The sequence below is a fragment of the Nothobranchius furzeri genome, chromosome 1 (genome assembly GCF_043380555.1).
Source record: "Nothobranchius furzeri strain GRZ-AD chromosome 1, NfurGRZ-RIMD1, whole genome shotgun sequence".
Classification (NCBI taxonomy): Eukaryota; Metazoa; Chordata; class Actinopteri; order Cyprinodontiformes; family Nothobranchiidae; genus Nothobranchius; species Nothobranchius furzeri.
In genome coordinates this window covers 86859331-86872936 of record NC_091741.1, presented here as the reverse complement: position 1 = coordinate 86872936, position 13606 = coordinate 86859331, and the positions used below count along the sequence as shown (strand labels likewise).

The window sequence follows — 13606 nt, the reverse complement described above, 5'->3', positions numbered from 1 at the left end:
GTTCTGCAGATGAGCCACAGGTGCTGCCATCTCCATACTGGCAATCACGATGAAAGAAAATGGCGAGGGGGGGGGGGGGGGGGTCGTCAGAGTCTTCAGTGGATTCATTTTACTCAGACATGCTACACACATGCTAAACACTAGGGGATGGAATAAATAAAAGTGCTGCTAACAATGGGAGGGTTTCTATCCAATTAACTTCAGAAGGGGTTCCGATTTGAAACGGTGCAGGAAGTCTTGAATGTAACTTAATGTGGTATTTAACGCCTCGTTTCATACGGCCGTGATGTCAAACCTCTAGTGTTTTATCTCCTTTGCTGCCTGGTTTATGCAACAATCTGGTGCACAGCGAACATTCTCTAGACAGCTAGCAACTTTTAATATACTCAAAGCCAGTTTAGTAATTGTGTAAGAACTACTTTTTTGGTTGACACACATATTGGAACATGAGGAAGTGAGAATTGATATTAAGAGTTCCAAATTAGGTTTTGAAGTCTAAGTTTGCTTTAACTAAAAACCTTCCCTTTACTAAAGCCTAGAAGAAGGTAATTGAACTGGGTGTTTGGTATTTCAAAGACAAATGAGTGAATTCTCTTTGAAGGGTTTTTATTTCAGTGGTAGCTTTGCTGCATTTACATGGAAAGATATAATATGCTATTCGAACCTCCACTGATGTTTCTTTTTGGATTTATTAAATGAGTTTGCAGATTTAAAAGAGACTAAATATGCAGGCTTCCCTTTACTGCATATGTTTCATTCAAGCTTTTGGTCTATATCCAATTTATTTCCAGTGATAACTTTGAAAAGGTACAAAATATTGTCTTTTTTATCATGTCTTGTTATAGCCTAACGTGAAAAAAATCACCTGAATAGTTGAAGTTATTCAGAAGAAGTTGCCACATCACACCTTTAAAGAGTATTTATTGTTTTTTCAAAATGACATAATGTTAAAATATGCATATATAAATATGTATGTTTCTATTTAGATCCAATTTTTGTTATACCTGCACCTGTTGGTAAATCTAAAATCTTTCTGAACACAACACTACAATAGCCTTTTTTAAGTTTGTGCAACGCCATCCATTATTAGGCTATGTAACTGTGTTGTCTCACACAGAATTTGTTTATGCATTTAATGTTGGGCTTTGTGTAAAAAAAGAGCATCCCATATTACATGTCTATTGTTGTGTTGTTTAAGAATGTGCTAACTGCTTTAGTACCAGCTGTTGTAGTTTACAGAAAACAGCCGAGATCAGGAGTTTAGATGTCATCAGTAACTTTCATTTTGATCACGAACCAGATCTGATATTTTAAACTATATTGGGACTTTTCTAATATGTTATTAACATTTTATAAATATAACTGAAGAACATCTCATAATAACTTAACATTAACACGTTTCCTTACTGTTTCAAAACCTACAACATCACCCCTTAACAAACATTACAAACATCGGTACCTTATTGTTTTCATTCATTATGAGCTTTTGTCACTGGTATACGCATTTGTGCAGGTGGGTTTATTTTAATGCTTTTTGTCTCCTGGGAGCATTTCTGCCAAATCTCAGATGTGCCAACTCTGATGCATTTTCTCTCTTCCTTTTCCACTTTTCTTTCTTTATTGTGTGTCCCTTTTTCTTTTTTTTCCACCATCAACATTGTTACAGGTGATCAAAGCCCTTCAAGTCCAGTTTCTCGGTGGCCGGGTGCTAACTATGGTAACAGAACTCTAGGTGTGTAACTACCTTTCTTACCCAGACCTAACACCATGTTGGTTCACACTGCACTGCTCTTGGCTAATTATTCGCACGTCTTTCTTGTCACGACTTCCACACTGAGCTGGTCAGAGACAACACTGAATGCTGTGCTGAAATACAACGATCTGTTGAATATATTTAAGCAAGCCTAAAATATTTTAAATTTCATTCAAATATATATTGTGTTTTCATGAATATTGTTTAGTATCTGTTGTGTTATTTTTTTATTGAATGAAATAAAGATAATAATAAAAAAAATTGATCTTTTTTGATAAAGGAGCCTGGAGAGAGCTGACACTGAAACATATATCCATTCAAACCATTTTTCATGGACACAGTCTTTTGACCATCTACTTAAATGAATGATAAAAGCTCTTATTTCAGGTCAGCGCCGTCAAACAATAAAGAAAAGCAGCACGTGACTGTTTTTGCAACTTCCACTTCTTAAATCTGGCAGCATTTCCCCCGTTTCTCTAGAATCACTATAGCTAATGTGTTTTTGGTTTGCGGTTATCGCATTCCAATAAGCATGAAAAAAAGGTGAAAGACTACAATAGACATACAAGTGTTTTAACGGCACAGTGATTATATGTAAATCTTATCATTTAAAATCTGTGTAGTTGCCCCCTTTGTATGGAAAGTGTGTAAACTATTATGTAGTTTAGTCTCTAATCTTAAATGTTAAATCTTTTAAGTTAATACAGCAGAAAAACATCCTTCAGCACACCTTCTGTGTTGTCGAGCAGCCACAGTGGCCCTTTCTCTTATTTCTTCTTGATGGCCTGCACTGCAACAGGATGATGTCTCTTCCTGCTTTGTAGCGTCTGAACTGCACTTTTGTTGCCTTCACTTCTTAATGTCTGTGTGTGATACTGTTCTTGCTTGTCTATAGTGCGTGTGTATAGTATAAGGGTATGCAATAGCACTCTTTTGATTCTTCTTTCAGTTGAATTTGCAACTAGAATTTTGATGGCTGTTTTATGTTTTTATTGTAGCTGCTGTGCATGGCAAACACCTGTGTTGCTGAAAGATGTGTATTTTTAAGGATTTTAAAAATCCAGAATATATATATATATATATATATATATATTAAACCTAATAGTTTTTTTTTTTACTGTTTTTTAAAAGGTTTAGTTAATAGATGGATTTTTGATCATGTGGTTGCTTTATTGACAAGGTGACACCTGCAAAGATGCAGGATGTTAGTGTAATGGAAGGAAGAGCCACTTTAAAGGGATATTCCACCCAAAATAGACATTTTGTCTGTTGACGTTTTTCCCAGAGTTAGATAAGTGGGAAAACATTATTTCTAACCAGCCCAGTCATTCTCCTGACCTGACTGTACTCCTTTAGCTTTAACTTAGCATAAAACACAGTTTCCCCACTTATCTAACTCTGGGAAAAATGTCAACAAACAAAAATTCAATTTTGGGTGGAATCTCCCTTTAATAAACAGGAGCAACTGTAGGAGTAAACATTTTGGACGAAGGTTCAGTAGAAGATTCTTCAAAATATGGATTTATAATAGTTGTGGTTACTCATAAACTCAAAGACATGCATTGTTATTTATATCCTGTTTTCCACAACCAGGGATGGTTGAGAATGGTTACACTGGTTTATATGAGTCATTGCCTGGCTTGAAGTGACAACACCTCTGGTAGGTTTGATGGGTCCTGGAGAGGGCACCACTGGGGAAGGATAATTAGGTAGACTGATGGCTAGAATAAAAATGTGTGAACAAATCAAGTTTTTTTTGTTTGTTTAGTACGTTTTTAGCTAAAGTTAGTTAGCCTTTTCTGCTTACTTCAAAACAGAGTATTATGTGTCTGTTTTAAACACAAGGGGTTCGTTTAAATCAAACAAGAGTACAGACTAAACGTGAGATGCAGCTTGAGACCTATGTTTTTATTGTAGTATAGTGTAATTGCTTGGTATCTATACACTTGCTTTCATTTTACTGATGTAAGTACTAACTGCTGTGTTTGGCCCAAAAACTAAACAAATCTGATGGATTGTGGTTTAAGTTATTTACAGCTCAGTTAGCTGTTTCTAGCTTCAATACAGAACATACTACCAACATAGTCCAGGGTAATTAAGCTAAACAGAAATTTGAGTATGATTTTCACACAATGATGACATTGTTGTTAAAGCCGTACTGGAGACAAGCCCCCCCCCCCCCCCCCCCCCCCCCCGAAAAGGCAAACGGAGGGACACTGTGGCCGTGGGGTTTGAATGAATAAATGAATCCATGAGTCAGCTTTATTAATCCTACAGTGGGGAAATTCATGTGTTAAGGTAGCCCATACACAATAGAATAAGACCATAATGCAGCTTAAGTCATATAGACAGTACGCTGTCGGTGAAACCTGCAATAAGACATCTGATTCTAACTGCTGATGTATCTCCTCAGCCTTCATCTCGTTCTGCAGTCGTTGCTAATCACTCACTTTAATCTAAAACCAGATGGAAACCGGCACTCGAATGTTGTCCATCCCTGCTAATGCTACAGCAGGCTAAACAAAGAATGCTACACTAATCACTTAGTTCTTACATGCTAAAAAGGAATCCCTTTTCATTCCCCTCCCTCCTCTTACACGGTTAGCTTAAAGTTTACAGACTAACATTAATTCAATGCAGGTCAAGTTAGCATTCAAGCTAGGTTGGTGTGCTAAGCCAACTGAGGCTCCTGTGTCATCTCGTAGTGCATGTTGGACACTGAAGCGTACTGTCGTTGATGGACAGCTCCCTTTTGCATGGATACACAGCTCTATTGTTCTAGGCTCATGTAAATGATTCTGAGTTTGGCCACGCGTTTAAAAAGATTAGTTGTTTTTGGATCGCTGAACTACTAAACACTGCCTATCTCTACTTATGAATTCCTGTCCATTTTTCATCTAATGCTCCATACACCCATGACACCCCTCCATTTTTTATCTGACACAACAAACCCCATTGTAATAGTTGTATTTCCTGCATGGTATTGTGTATCAGACTCCTCTTAGCACACTATATTTTTTCTCCTCCTGAACACCACTGTAAAAGTACCAGCAGGTATTATGCACCGACAGCTCCCTATTTATTGATATGGAGCGCAGTACAGGTTTGATAAAGAGCTGCATGCATTCTCTAGTCTGAGGTGATGAGAGAAGAAAATCCGTTTGACATGCCGACTCCATGGATTCTTTCCTCCTAAATGGAATATGGAAATGAATTCAGCTGGTTCAGGACATAACGGGGACTTGTCTCATCCGTTGTTAGTGGGAAAACAAAAATATTTACTCACATAAGGAGGTTTTTTTTTCCTTTCCTCCAGCCCATTTCTAAGCACAACGAAGATCTAAAGCAAGAATAAATAGTTTGCCTGTAATAGACAGCATGATGACAGAAAACATCTCAATCACTTAAAGCACTCTGATGGGTTGATACTCGTGTGTCCGTGATTTGAAGAGGCTATTTTATTTCACTATTTAGAAACTACAACTGTAGTCTTTGAGCTGTACTTTTGTTTAGCTTATTGAGGGATTGATTGATAACATTTTATTTCATGTGTTTGCTGGCATAAAAAGGATTTAGCAGCATGCTTTTTCAGTCAGTGTGCCAAATCTGTTCAATCCCACTTGTCATGTCAGTTGTAATCTCGTTCTTTAAAGCTTGATTAACCTCCTGTCATCCTTAAACGAGCATCATGTACAAGAGAGAGACTGTCAGAGACACACAAGCATCTCCACTAACGTCAAAAAGAGTTCATTTAAACCCAGCATGCCATTCATTTTCATCCTTTAGGCCAAGCCGCACTAAACCAGACTACCTCCAGTGTCAGGCGGAGCACAATCCTAGCTGCCGCCAGTCACAATTACAACCAATTCTAGAAGCATTTCCCATTTCCTTGTCTCCACTTTGTGTAAGATGGAAAATCTAACCCCAGGGGCCATAGTCATGTGTTATACAATTACACCAGCCATTCCTAATTCAGTACACAGAACTTGGATAGATTGATGGGAGACCGACTAAACCATTTGTGTGGTAGGTTCTGTCTCATTTCAGGAAGATGATTACAGGATTTTTAGTTTAAGGCTCCTTTAAACAAATCTTAACATTATTAACTGTTCTCAATTTATAAAGCTGCATATTACCAAGTACCAGCATGTGAGTAACTCATGTCAGTGGGGTACATATACATCAGTCACCTGACCAGAGAAGACATTTGCCTGGGATTTTGATTGAAGAGAGCAGATTTTTTTTTTGTGTAGACTGACCTTTATCACCAAATATGTTATTGTAGCTCAAAGAGCTTCCGCAGATGGCAAGATACAGAGCTGTTTTTTAAAAACTCCAAATCAAAGTTACTCATCAATGTGACTATTTTACACATGTGGGATTAACTGAGCACAGTCTTTAAGGGTAATTAGCCTAAATGTGTTCATGTACACATAAGACAGGTCAGGTGCTAATGAAATATTTATTTTTCTGAAGATGTATAGGTTTTATGTTAGACCAATAAACTTACAATTTAGTAAGTCAGAAAATTGATGAAGATTTTGGTCCTTACCATTTTTCTACCGAAATTGCCCAAAAGTAACATTTTCACAGCTTCCTGTACCAACAGTTCAAATTCACAAACCTACATCATCTCTGGCGTTTAAAGCAGCTTCAGCCTAAGTGAACAAAGTAAAACTTGGAAAGAGGTGTTTACACATATCAGACATTTACATCTGTATTTGAGATTTTCTCTCTTCGGTGGAAAACGTAAATTCGATTCTATGAAAATTGTTTTAAGAAAGCGGATATGGGTAAGCCTACTCCTCACTCTCTTATTCCTTTTTTATGAGACAGTTACCTGGGAATCTGGCAGGAGATTGGTGGGTAGAGAGCAGGAGCCTCTCATACATCCTGGCTCATCGATTTTCGGTCAGGAATGAAAGCCACAGACTCAGTAGGTCTTTCATACTGGGGGGGGCACCCCAAAAGACACATCAATCAGTTTTCAAAGAGAACTAAGCCAATCTTATTTATTTACTAAGGCAGATGCCATTACAATCCCAAGCCAGGGCCTCGCTTCCCTCTTTTCTCTGCACCAGATACCAGTAGTATCCTGTTTCACCTTTACAAGTCAGTTCGTCAAAAGTTCTGACCTCTGTTCTTCACCAAAGTGAGTCTGTTAGGAGACCTACGGTATTTGACTTTTTTTGTGTTATGTAGTTTATGATGTCAGAACTTCATGATGAATGTGGCAAATGAAAGGATGAACAAACTTAGCCCTCAAGATGAAACCCCATACCACAGACAGTTCAATAAAGCTGGAGTTTCAATGATCTGATATCAGTTTTTTGTAAAATAATTTAATTTAATTTCCTAAAATAATTTAGCATTTAATTTAGCATTTTACAAGTTTTGTTACATTTTTCTTTATTTTTTCAACATTTGTTGTCTTAATAAACCCAAAAATAACTTTAAATAAAAATACAGGCCATTTTAAAAAGTTGCTGTGTCCATTCAAAACAGAAAATGTTTGGATGCTGCGTTTCTGTAGGCTTCCTGATATCTGTGCATTTTGCTTTGACTTTAAAGAGCAAGTAACACCTAAATTAACTTTTCTTGCTGATAACCTGTATAGATGAGCGTCTAATGGTGCTGTACACATGTGTAATCATTAGTGTGGCAGTTTAGTGCAACTTACTTTAAATTTAACATTTCAGCCCAAAACCTTAATTATTTCTCCATGTTCAGGTTAAAACTCTGCTCCACATTCATGTAGAACCAGCTGTGGCTGATGGCTAAACTGAAAAACGTGACGTTGTCAGCAAATTACTACGTGGCTGCACTGCACTGCACTGGTCTCCAGGTGAGGCAGCAGCACCTCCACTTAGCTCAGCCACTCACCTGCTGATTTGACACATTAGCGCTCTGAGCCGTTCGCCTCCTTGAAAAAAATGTCCTCCTCCCCTTTTCATCTAATGATCGCGTTTAACAAGAAATCTTCCAGAATGCTGCAGAAGCTGTGTCTGCTTTTCTCCTGAGCGGTAAGTCTTGTGTGAGTGCGTGGACGTGCGAGTGTGCACGTGCTCGTTAACAACTTGTTTTTAGATTGAGAAACTCCGACAGCACAGGGGGTTGAGGGGGGTGCGGTCTATCACTGCCTCAGTGCCACTCTCCCGGTCCGCCAGGCGACACCTCTTTCAGAAGCATTTTTCTAACAGGAAGTGTGGATGAAGTACGTCTCCACCCAGGCCTTGACCCTCACTTTAAAGACCAAAGAAGGACTGCAAACAGTAACTATGATAATAAGCCCCCAAAGGGCATTATTTACAATGCATTATATTTCTGTCAGGTATGTTGAATTTGTTCTCCTCAAATTCCTTGAAAACCAACATTTATGTCAGCTTCTCAGGTCAGAGAGTGTGCACTTTGTAAATTAACAATTTTTCAGGATTATTATTATTACTATTATTTTTTTTACTAATAAATGAAGATGCACTAGGCTGGCAAACCATCCTATATATATGAGTATATAGTCTAGCCACGGCTCATAGACAGAGCTCAGTTGTGGGGCGGGATCTTTGATTGTCTTTCAGACTGTCTCCACATGCCATTGGACAGGAACAACGTGACATACTCACCGTTACTGATGTCAGTCAACGGGGTGCTGTCGAAGAAGACACAAATACATCATTTTCTAAATAAAGGACTTAATTGCTTTTATCTGCTCTTGACTCAAATAAAAGCACAAGGTAAAATAGTTCGAAGTTGATGCCAAAGCTGTTTCAAATGAGTTTTCGCTCAGTCGCAGTAGCCCACCCACCAGATTGGCAAGACACAATACTGGCCGGGCCTGTTGAGGCTCTAACGGAGCGTGGCTAGACTGACATGCAAAGCAAAATCTTTTCTTCTACACTCTGGCTAGATGTCTCTGCTAATAAAGCACAAGAAAGCCATTTAAAGATCTGAAAGATATGAGCTTGAATTTTGACCTTTGCCTCTTTAACAACGTGCTGTTTGATTTATTTTGATGTGCATTAGTGCTCTCTACGTTAGATTCAGATAGAGCTGAAACAGTCTTTGAGGCGATGCTCCTTAAGATAAAGATTTACAGTGGTACCCAGCAGTGTGACAGAAATACCTCTTTAACACTTATTCTCATTATGTCTCTTTTGTTGTACACATCATCATGATCTGATTAGCTGCACTATGTTCAGTTTGGCAGCTATTTTGGCATTTTCTTCCTGATCATCAGACTTTTGTCTCTTAAATAACAAGAAGTGATAGTGATTGTAATTCCCTTAGCAATTAATTTGTGCTCACATATGTTGCACCCATCATTTTATCTTTTTGTGTTGTCTGTCAACCTCCCTGCAGTTGTTCTGCACTGTTTAACACACACACACACACACACACACACACACACAGACAGAAGGTGTCACATATCAGACAGACCGTGTGCTGTTGCTCCAAGGGTGCCTCTGAGTTTAGGGCTTTGCCCCCTCAACTTTTGGCCTCTACTACAGGGTGTTGATAGATGTTTTTCATTGGAGCTGCCCTTGAGGCTCTCTTACAGGAAGTGGAGCTAACATGATTTAGGGCAAAGAGACCCAGAGGGTTTCACACTACACCTTGCACGGCTTAGTAGATGTAAGATATCAATAGAGTAGATGAGAAAACTGTTCTGTAGAGATGTGCCGCTTGAAATCTATCACCTACCTTTTATAGATAAGGATATTCATCAACAACCAAAGAGAAAGGTAGATGAGAAGGAACTCAGGCATGACAGCCCACTCCATTTACGGTTTGATGTTGCAAGGTGTAGATTGTCCCTTTGTCCGTTCTCTCTACCCAAAGGGTTTCTTTTTTCAGTTTTTGATCAGTGGTAAAGAAGTTATTATAGAAGTATACGCTACGCATGGTTGATTTTGCAAAGAATGCCCAGAAATTATTTGTGACAAGGAGACATTTTTCCAAGTCTTAAGACGAACTTCTCTAAGTAGACACCACTGCTTTCTCACCCCGACCACCCTAAAGCCTTTTCTGTTTGAGCTTGAGTACAGGGTATCAACAGGAGGTGGTCAGGAAGAGTTGTTGATTATGTTAGGCCTTTTTACTGCTCCTAGTTTTAACACAGTTTGTGTTTCTTTCTTTTTATTTTTTTAATAAAGTCAGTGACTTGCAGTACTGGACTCAAGGCCAGTGCTTAATTTGTAAATCAAACGTTCTCGGAACACAAATACTGACGTAGAACCAAAGTTCACTAAGGACAAAACAGATGCTGGAACACGCACGGGAGAAGGACGGGGGTGGGGGTCGGGGGTGGGGGGGTGGGGTGGGGGTTCAAGACACGCAATTAAAATTGCGCCCACATTTTCTAAGTTAAACACATCTCTTTTAACAACGGTAGTTTCTCCATCTTGCTTCAGCCCCCTCCCCCTGCGCAGCGGCCGCAAAGATGCGCCTGCAGCCTCTCAGAGTTCCTGCTGCTCTAAACATTAAAATATTTATTTCATTTTCTGTTCCTCACTTCTGATTACCTTCAATGGTGTCTGTTTGTTGCAATCACCAGGTACAAAAACTAACTTGTTTTTATTTGACTATTTTTCTGTCCTGTCTGTTTATTATCTTCCTGCATCTCCTCTCAATCCTAAAGAGAAACTGCTACATGGGTTCATATATATTCACCTCATGAGTTACCTTTGAACTGCAGTTCTAAAAGATCTACCGACCGTAAAAACAACGGAGTGCGCGCCGGCTGCACTGGTGAGGTGATGTCACCGGAGGACGAAACAGGTGATGCGCTCCACTCCGCAGCAGCAAAACGCATCAAATAAAAGACAGAAATCATGAAAGGACATAAACGATCGCGTGTTAATTTTTTTTTTGAGTTGGCGACACTTTGATAATGTTACTGTGGCTGTGCTCAGGACGCTTCTGTCTGGAGTGCATCAACGATCAGAGCTCTGCGCCTCTCAGCTCTAAATAATCCCCAGAGAGTTCACATAGAAAATGTAATATAAGTAGAATCAGGATCATCTTTGGGCTCCTTCTGGGTGTGTTGAGGGCTTCCAGGAGCTCCCTAGTTCACTCGTAATTCGAATCCTGCGTATAGCACAAGTTTGTTGCGTGAGTTGCTGGATCCTAGCAGACAGTTGCCGGAACGGTCCCTTCAAAATAAGATAGTTCCCGGATCTTGTTCCGGCAAGATCCGGCTCAAATTAAGCGCTGCTCAAGGCTGTTATAATAATCACCTACTTCGTTAAAATAATGACTGTTCACTAGGGCTGCAACAACGAATCGACAGAATCGATAAAAATCGATTAAGAAATGCGTTGGCAACACATTTCGTCATTGACTCCTTGTGTCGTGCAACCTTTATTTACCAGTCAAGGTGCACAGCTCATCTGTAACCGGTGTCGGTACAAGATCTGCTCGGGTGCAAGATCGGCTCGGGGTCCGTCGACTGCCGGTGACGTTAAAGTAGTTGATTGGCTGAACACGAACCTTACGGAAGTTACGTAATCACGTTACGTTGTTATCACGTTACGTTGGTCCAGGCAAATTTTTCTGTTGGATAGATGGACAACTTTTACAAAGAAATCAATCATTACCTCTTTGAAAATACACTTTTAGCACAGAGCTGCATGTATATTAGGGCTGAACGATTAACTGCATGTGCAATTAAATTGCTATGTAACAAAAGGAGATTTTCTAATCGCAAAGGCTGTAATTTGGCAGCGAGTGGTTAGCGCAATGCTAATATGCGTGGAAAAACCCATAGGAATGCTAATGCTAATATCACCGATTACATTCTTACAAATTATGAATTAGAAACGTGCCAAATGATTACATTTGGAGTCTAATAGAAAGTAAAACTACCATCAATCAAATAAGTACAGATGGGTATTTTAGTAAAGCCAGAAAACTTTTAACTCCAGAGTTTTGGCTAGCAGCTATGAGCGTAACTGAACTACGCATGAACAAGACGTCAAAAACTCTAAACACAAAATACATCAATAAACGGGACACACTTCTTTCCTGCAAATACAATTTCACAGGTGTTGCTAATACCTATGATCCTTCAAGGGATGTGCTCAAAGAGGAGTTCAACATTATGAATACAATATAGTGTTTTAGTTTACAAATACCATTATAAGCACAAACTTACGTCATAAGAAACATTATTTTAATAACGAAACTGCTAAATTCTTTCCAACAGTATAAAGATGTGTAGTGTATTTTGTCCGAGTGGGTTTGCCGTACTTTGATGTCATCGGCAGTCGAAGGACCCCGAGCCGATCTTGCACCCGAGCAGATCCTGTACCGACACTGGCAGCAGAGCAGACCAAGCAGATCAGAACGAGAGAGAAAGCCGGTGTTTTGATGGGAAACGACACACTTAGAACATGGCAGAAACAGGAAGACCTTAAAAAATAAACACTTCTAAAGTTCACTTTATGTTAAACACCACAAAGACTTTGTCACCTGTTACTAATGTAAATCAGACATTGCATGGCACGGGAGTACGATGTTGATGATGCAACATCTTAAAAGCTAGCATCAACAAGGAAGGAGAGCCCAGTGTCTGGGTAAATTGGGCAAAACTTTGTTAATTTTTAAAGAGTAAGTCACCCCTAGGCCCAGATTAATTAAAATCGTACGCCAGGGTTGTATGATGAAAAAACTCGTTGTGCAATAAGCTATTTTTAGATGTAGCACTCGTACGACAACTTTTCAAGTTACTTTTTCCCCCAGAACCTTATTGAACAAAGGAAAGTTGCATTTTACTGGTGCGCAATGTGCTAATCTAGGTGCTGTGGAGGAAAACAGAAAAACCAGCAAAGACACAAAAGCACAAAAAGTCCAAAGTTTAGGATCAAAAGTGCAACTGCGGGTAGATTCGCTAATGCTAGCCGGTAGCAGGATTACAATCAAGTGGGTTATATATATATATAAAAAAAAACACGATGGTCGTGAAACTAAGAATATCTAAACTCTACAAGTGGAAGAAAAGTCCACCATCCTGTTTATTCTTAGCTGTCTGCAGCACTATGGAGCAGAACCGCTGCTGTCAGGTTGCTGCTTCAAGACTGCTCTGCTCAAGACTGCTGCAGGAATATATGGCAAGCCACTGTAGCATGTAATACACAAACACGTTTATCTTTGAACATAATTTAAATTGGATTATTGCAAACCTGTACATAATAGAAATGTCACCTTAAATTGTATTGTTGAAATTATTTGTCATTAGCATTTCCAGTAGCTTACTACTGAACATGTTAATGAAATACATAAAATTTTACTGATCATAGTTTAATTATGAATATATTTAGCATGTTGTTTTGCTCCCTACTGAACTGTTTCCCAATCATGTTCTGTTGTTAAACTAAAGGAAGGAGAGAAAAAATGTTTCCCTAGCAGTTTTTAATTTTTCCCGTTTTATTCAATTAATCGAGTCAGATTAATCTGATCCATTGACGATCCAGATATTTGTTTGTTGCAGCCCTACTGTTCAGTTCACCTGCCTAGTGGACCATCAATGCACAACCTCGAGCAAAATTGCCACTAACTTAGCTTGTTGACTAACTTCCCTGAGCATTTGCTGTGATCTGTGTGCTTTCCTTGCTAACTCTCCAAACAATATTGGCTTTTAAATAAGTGGGCAGTTAGGAAAGGTCAGCCCAAGTGTAAATTGTCAATACTAGATCAATTTTGGAGGGCAAATGTGCTTTGGAGGCCTCATAATGGAACGTTTTATCTAATTTTTTTACCCAGGGCACATTCACACAATAAGATTGATGTCACTCATCGTTTGATGTATTCCTAATAGAGCTATAAACTTGCAGAGCTTAAAGACAAAGGAATGCCTGT

The 13606-nt window shown here is 39.0% G+C and overlaps 1 protein-coding gene across 5 annotated transcripts in view; it reads left to right on the top strand.

Moving 5' to 3' along the window:
• diaph2 (diaphanous-related formin 2) overlaps positions 1 to 13606 on the top strand; it is a 562944-nt gene that overhangs the window by 501253 nt on the left and 48085 nt on the right. For 4 of the 5 annotated variants that reach the window (XM_054740030.2, XM_054740029.2, XM_054740031.2 and 1 more), the window contains one exon: positions 1667 to 1732. The exons of the other annotated variant lie outside the window; for it this stretch is intronic. In XM_054740030.2, coding sequence (XP_054596005.2) covers positions 1667 to 1732 — 66 coding nt within the window. The remainder of the gene's footprint in view (positions 1 to 1666; positions 1733 to 13606) is intronic. 5 annotated transcript variants of the gene reach the window in all.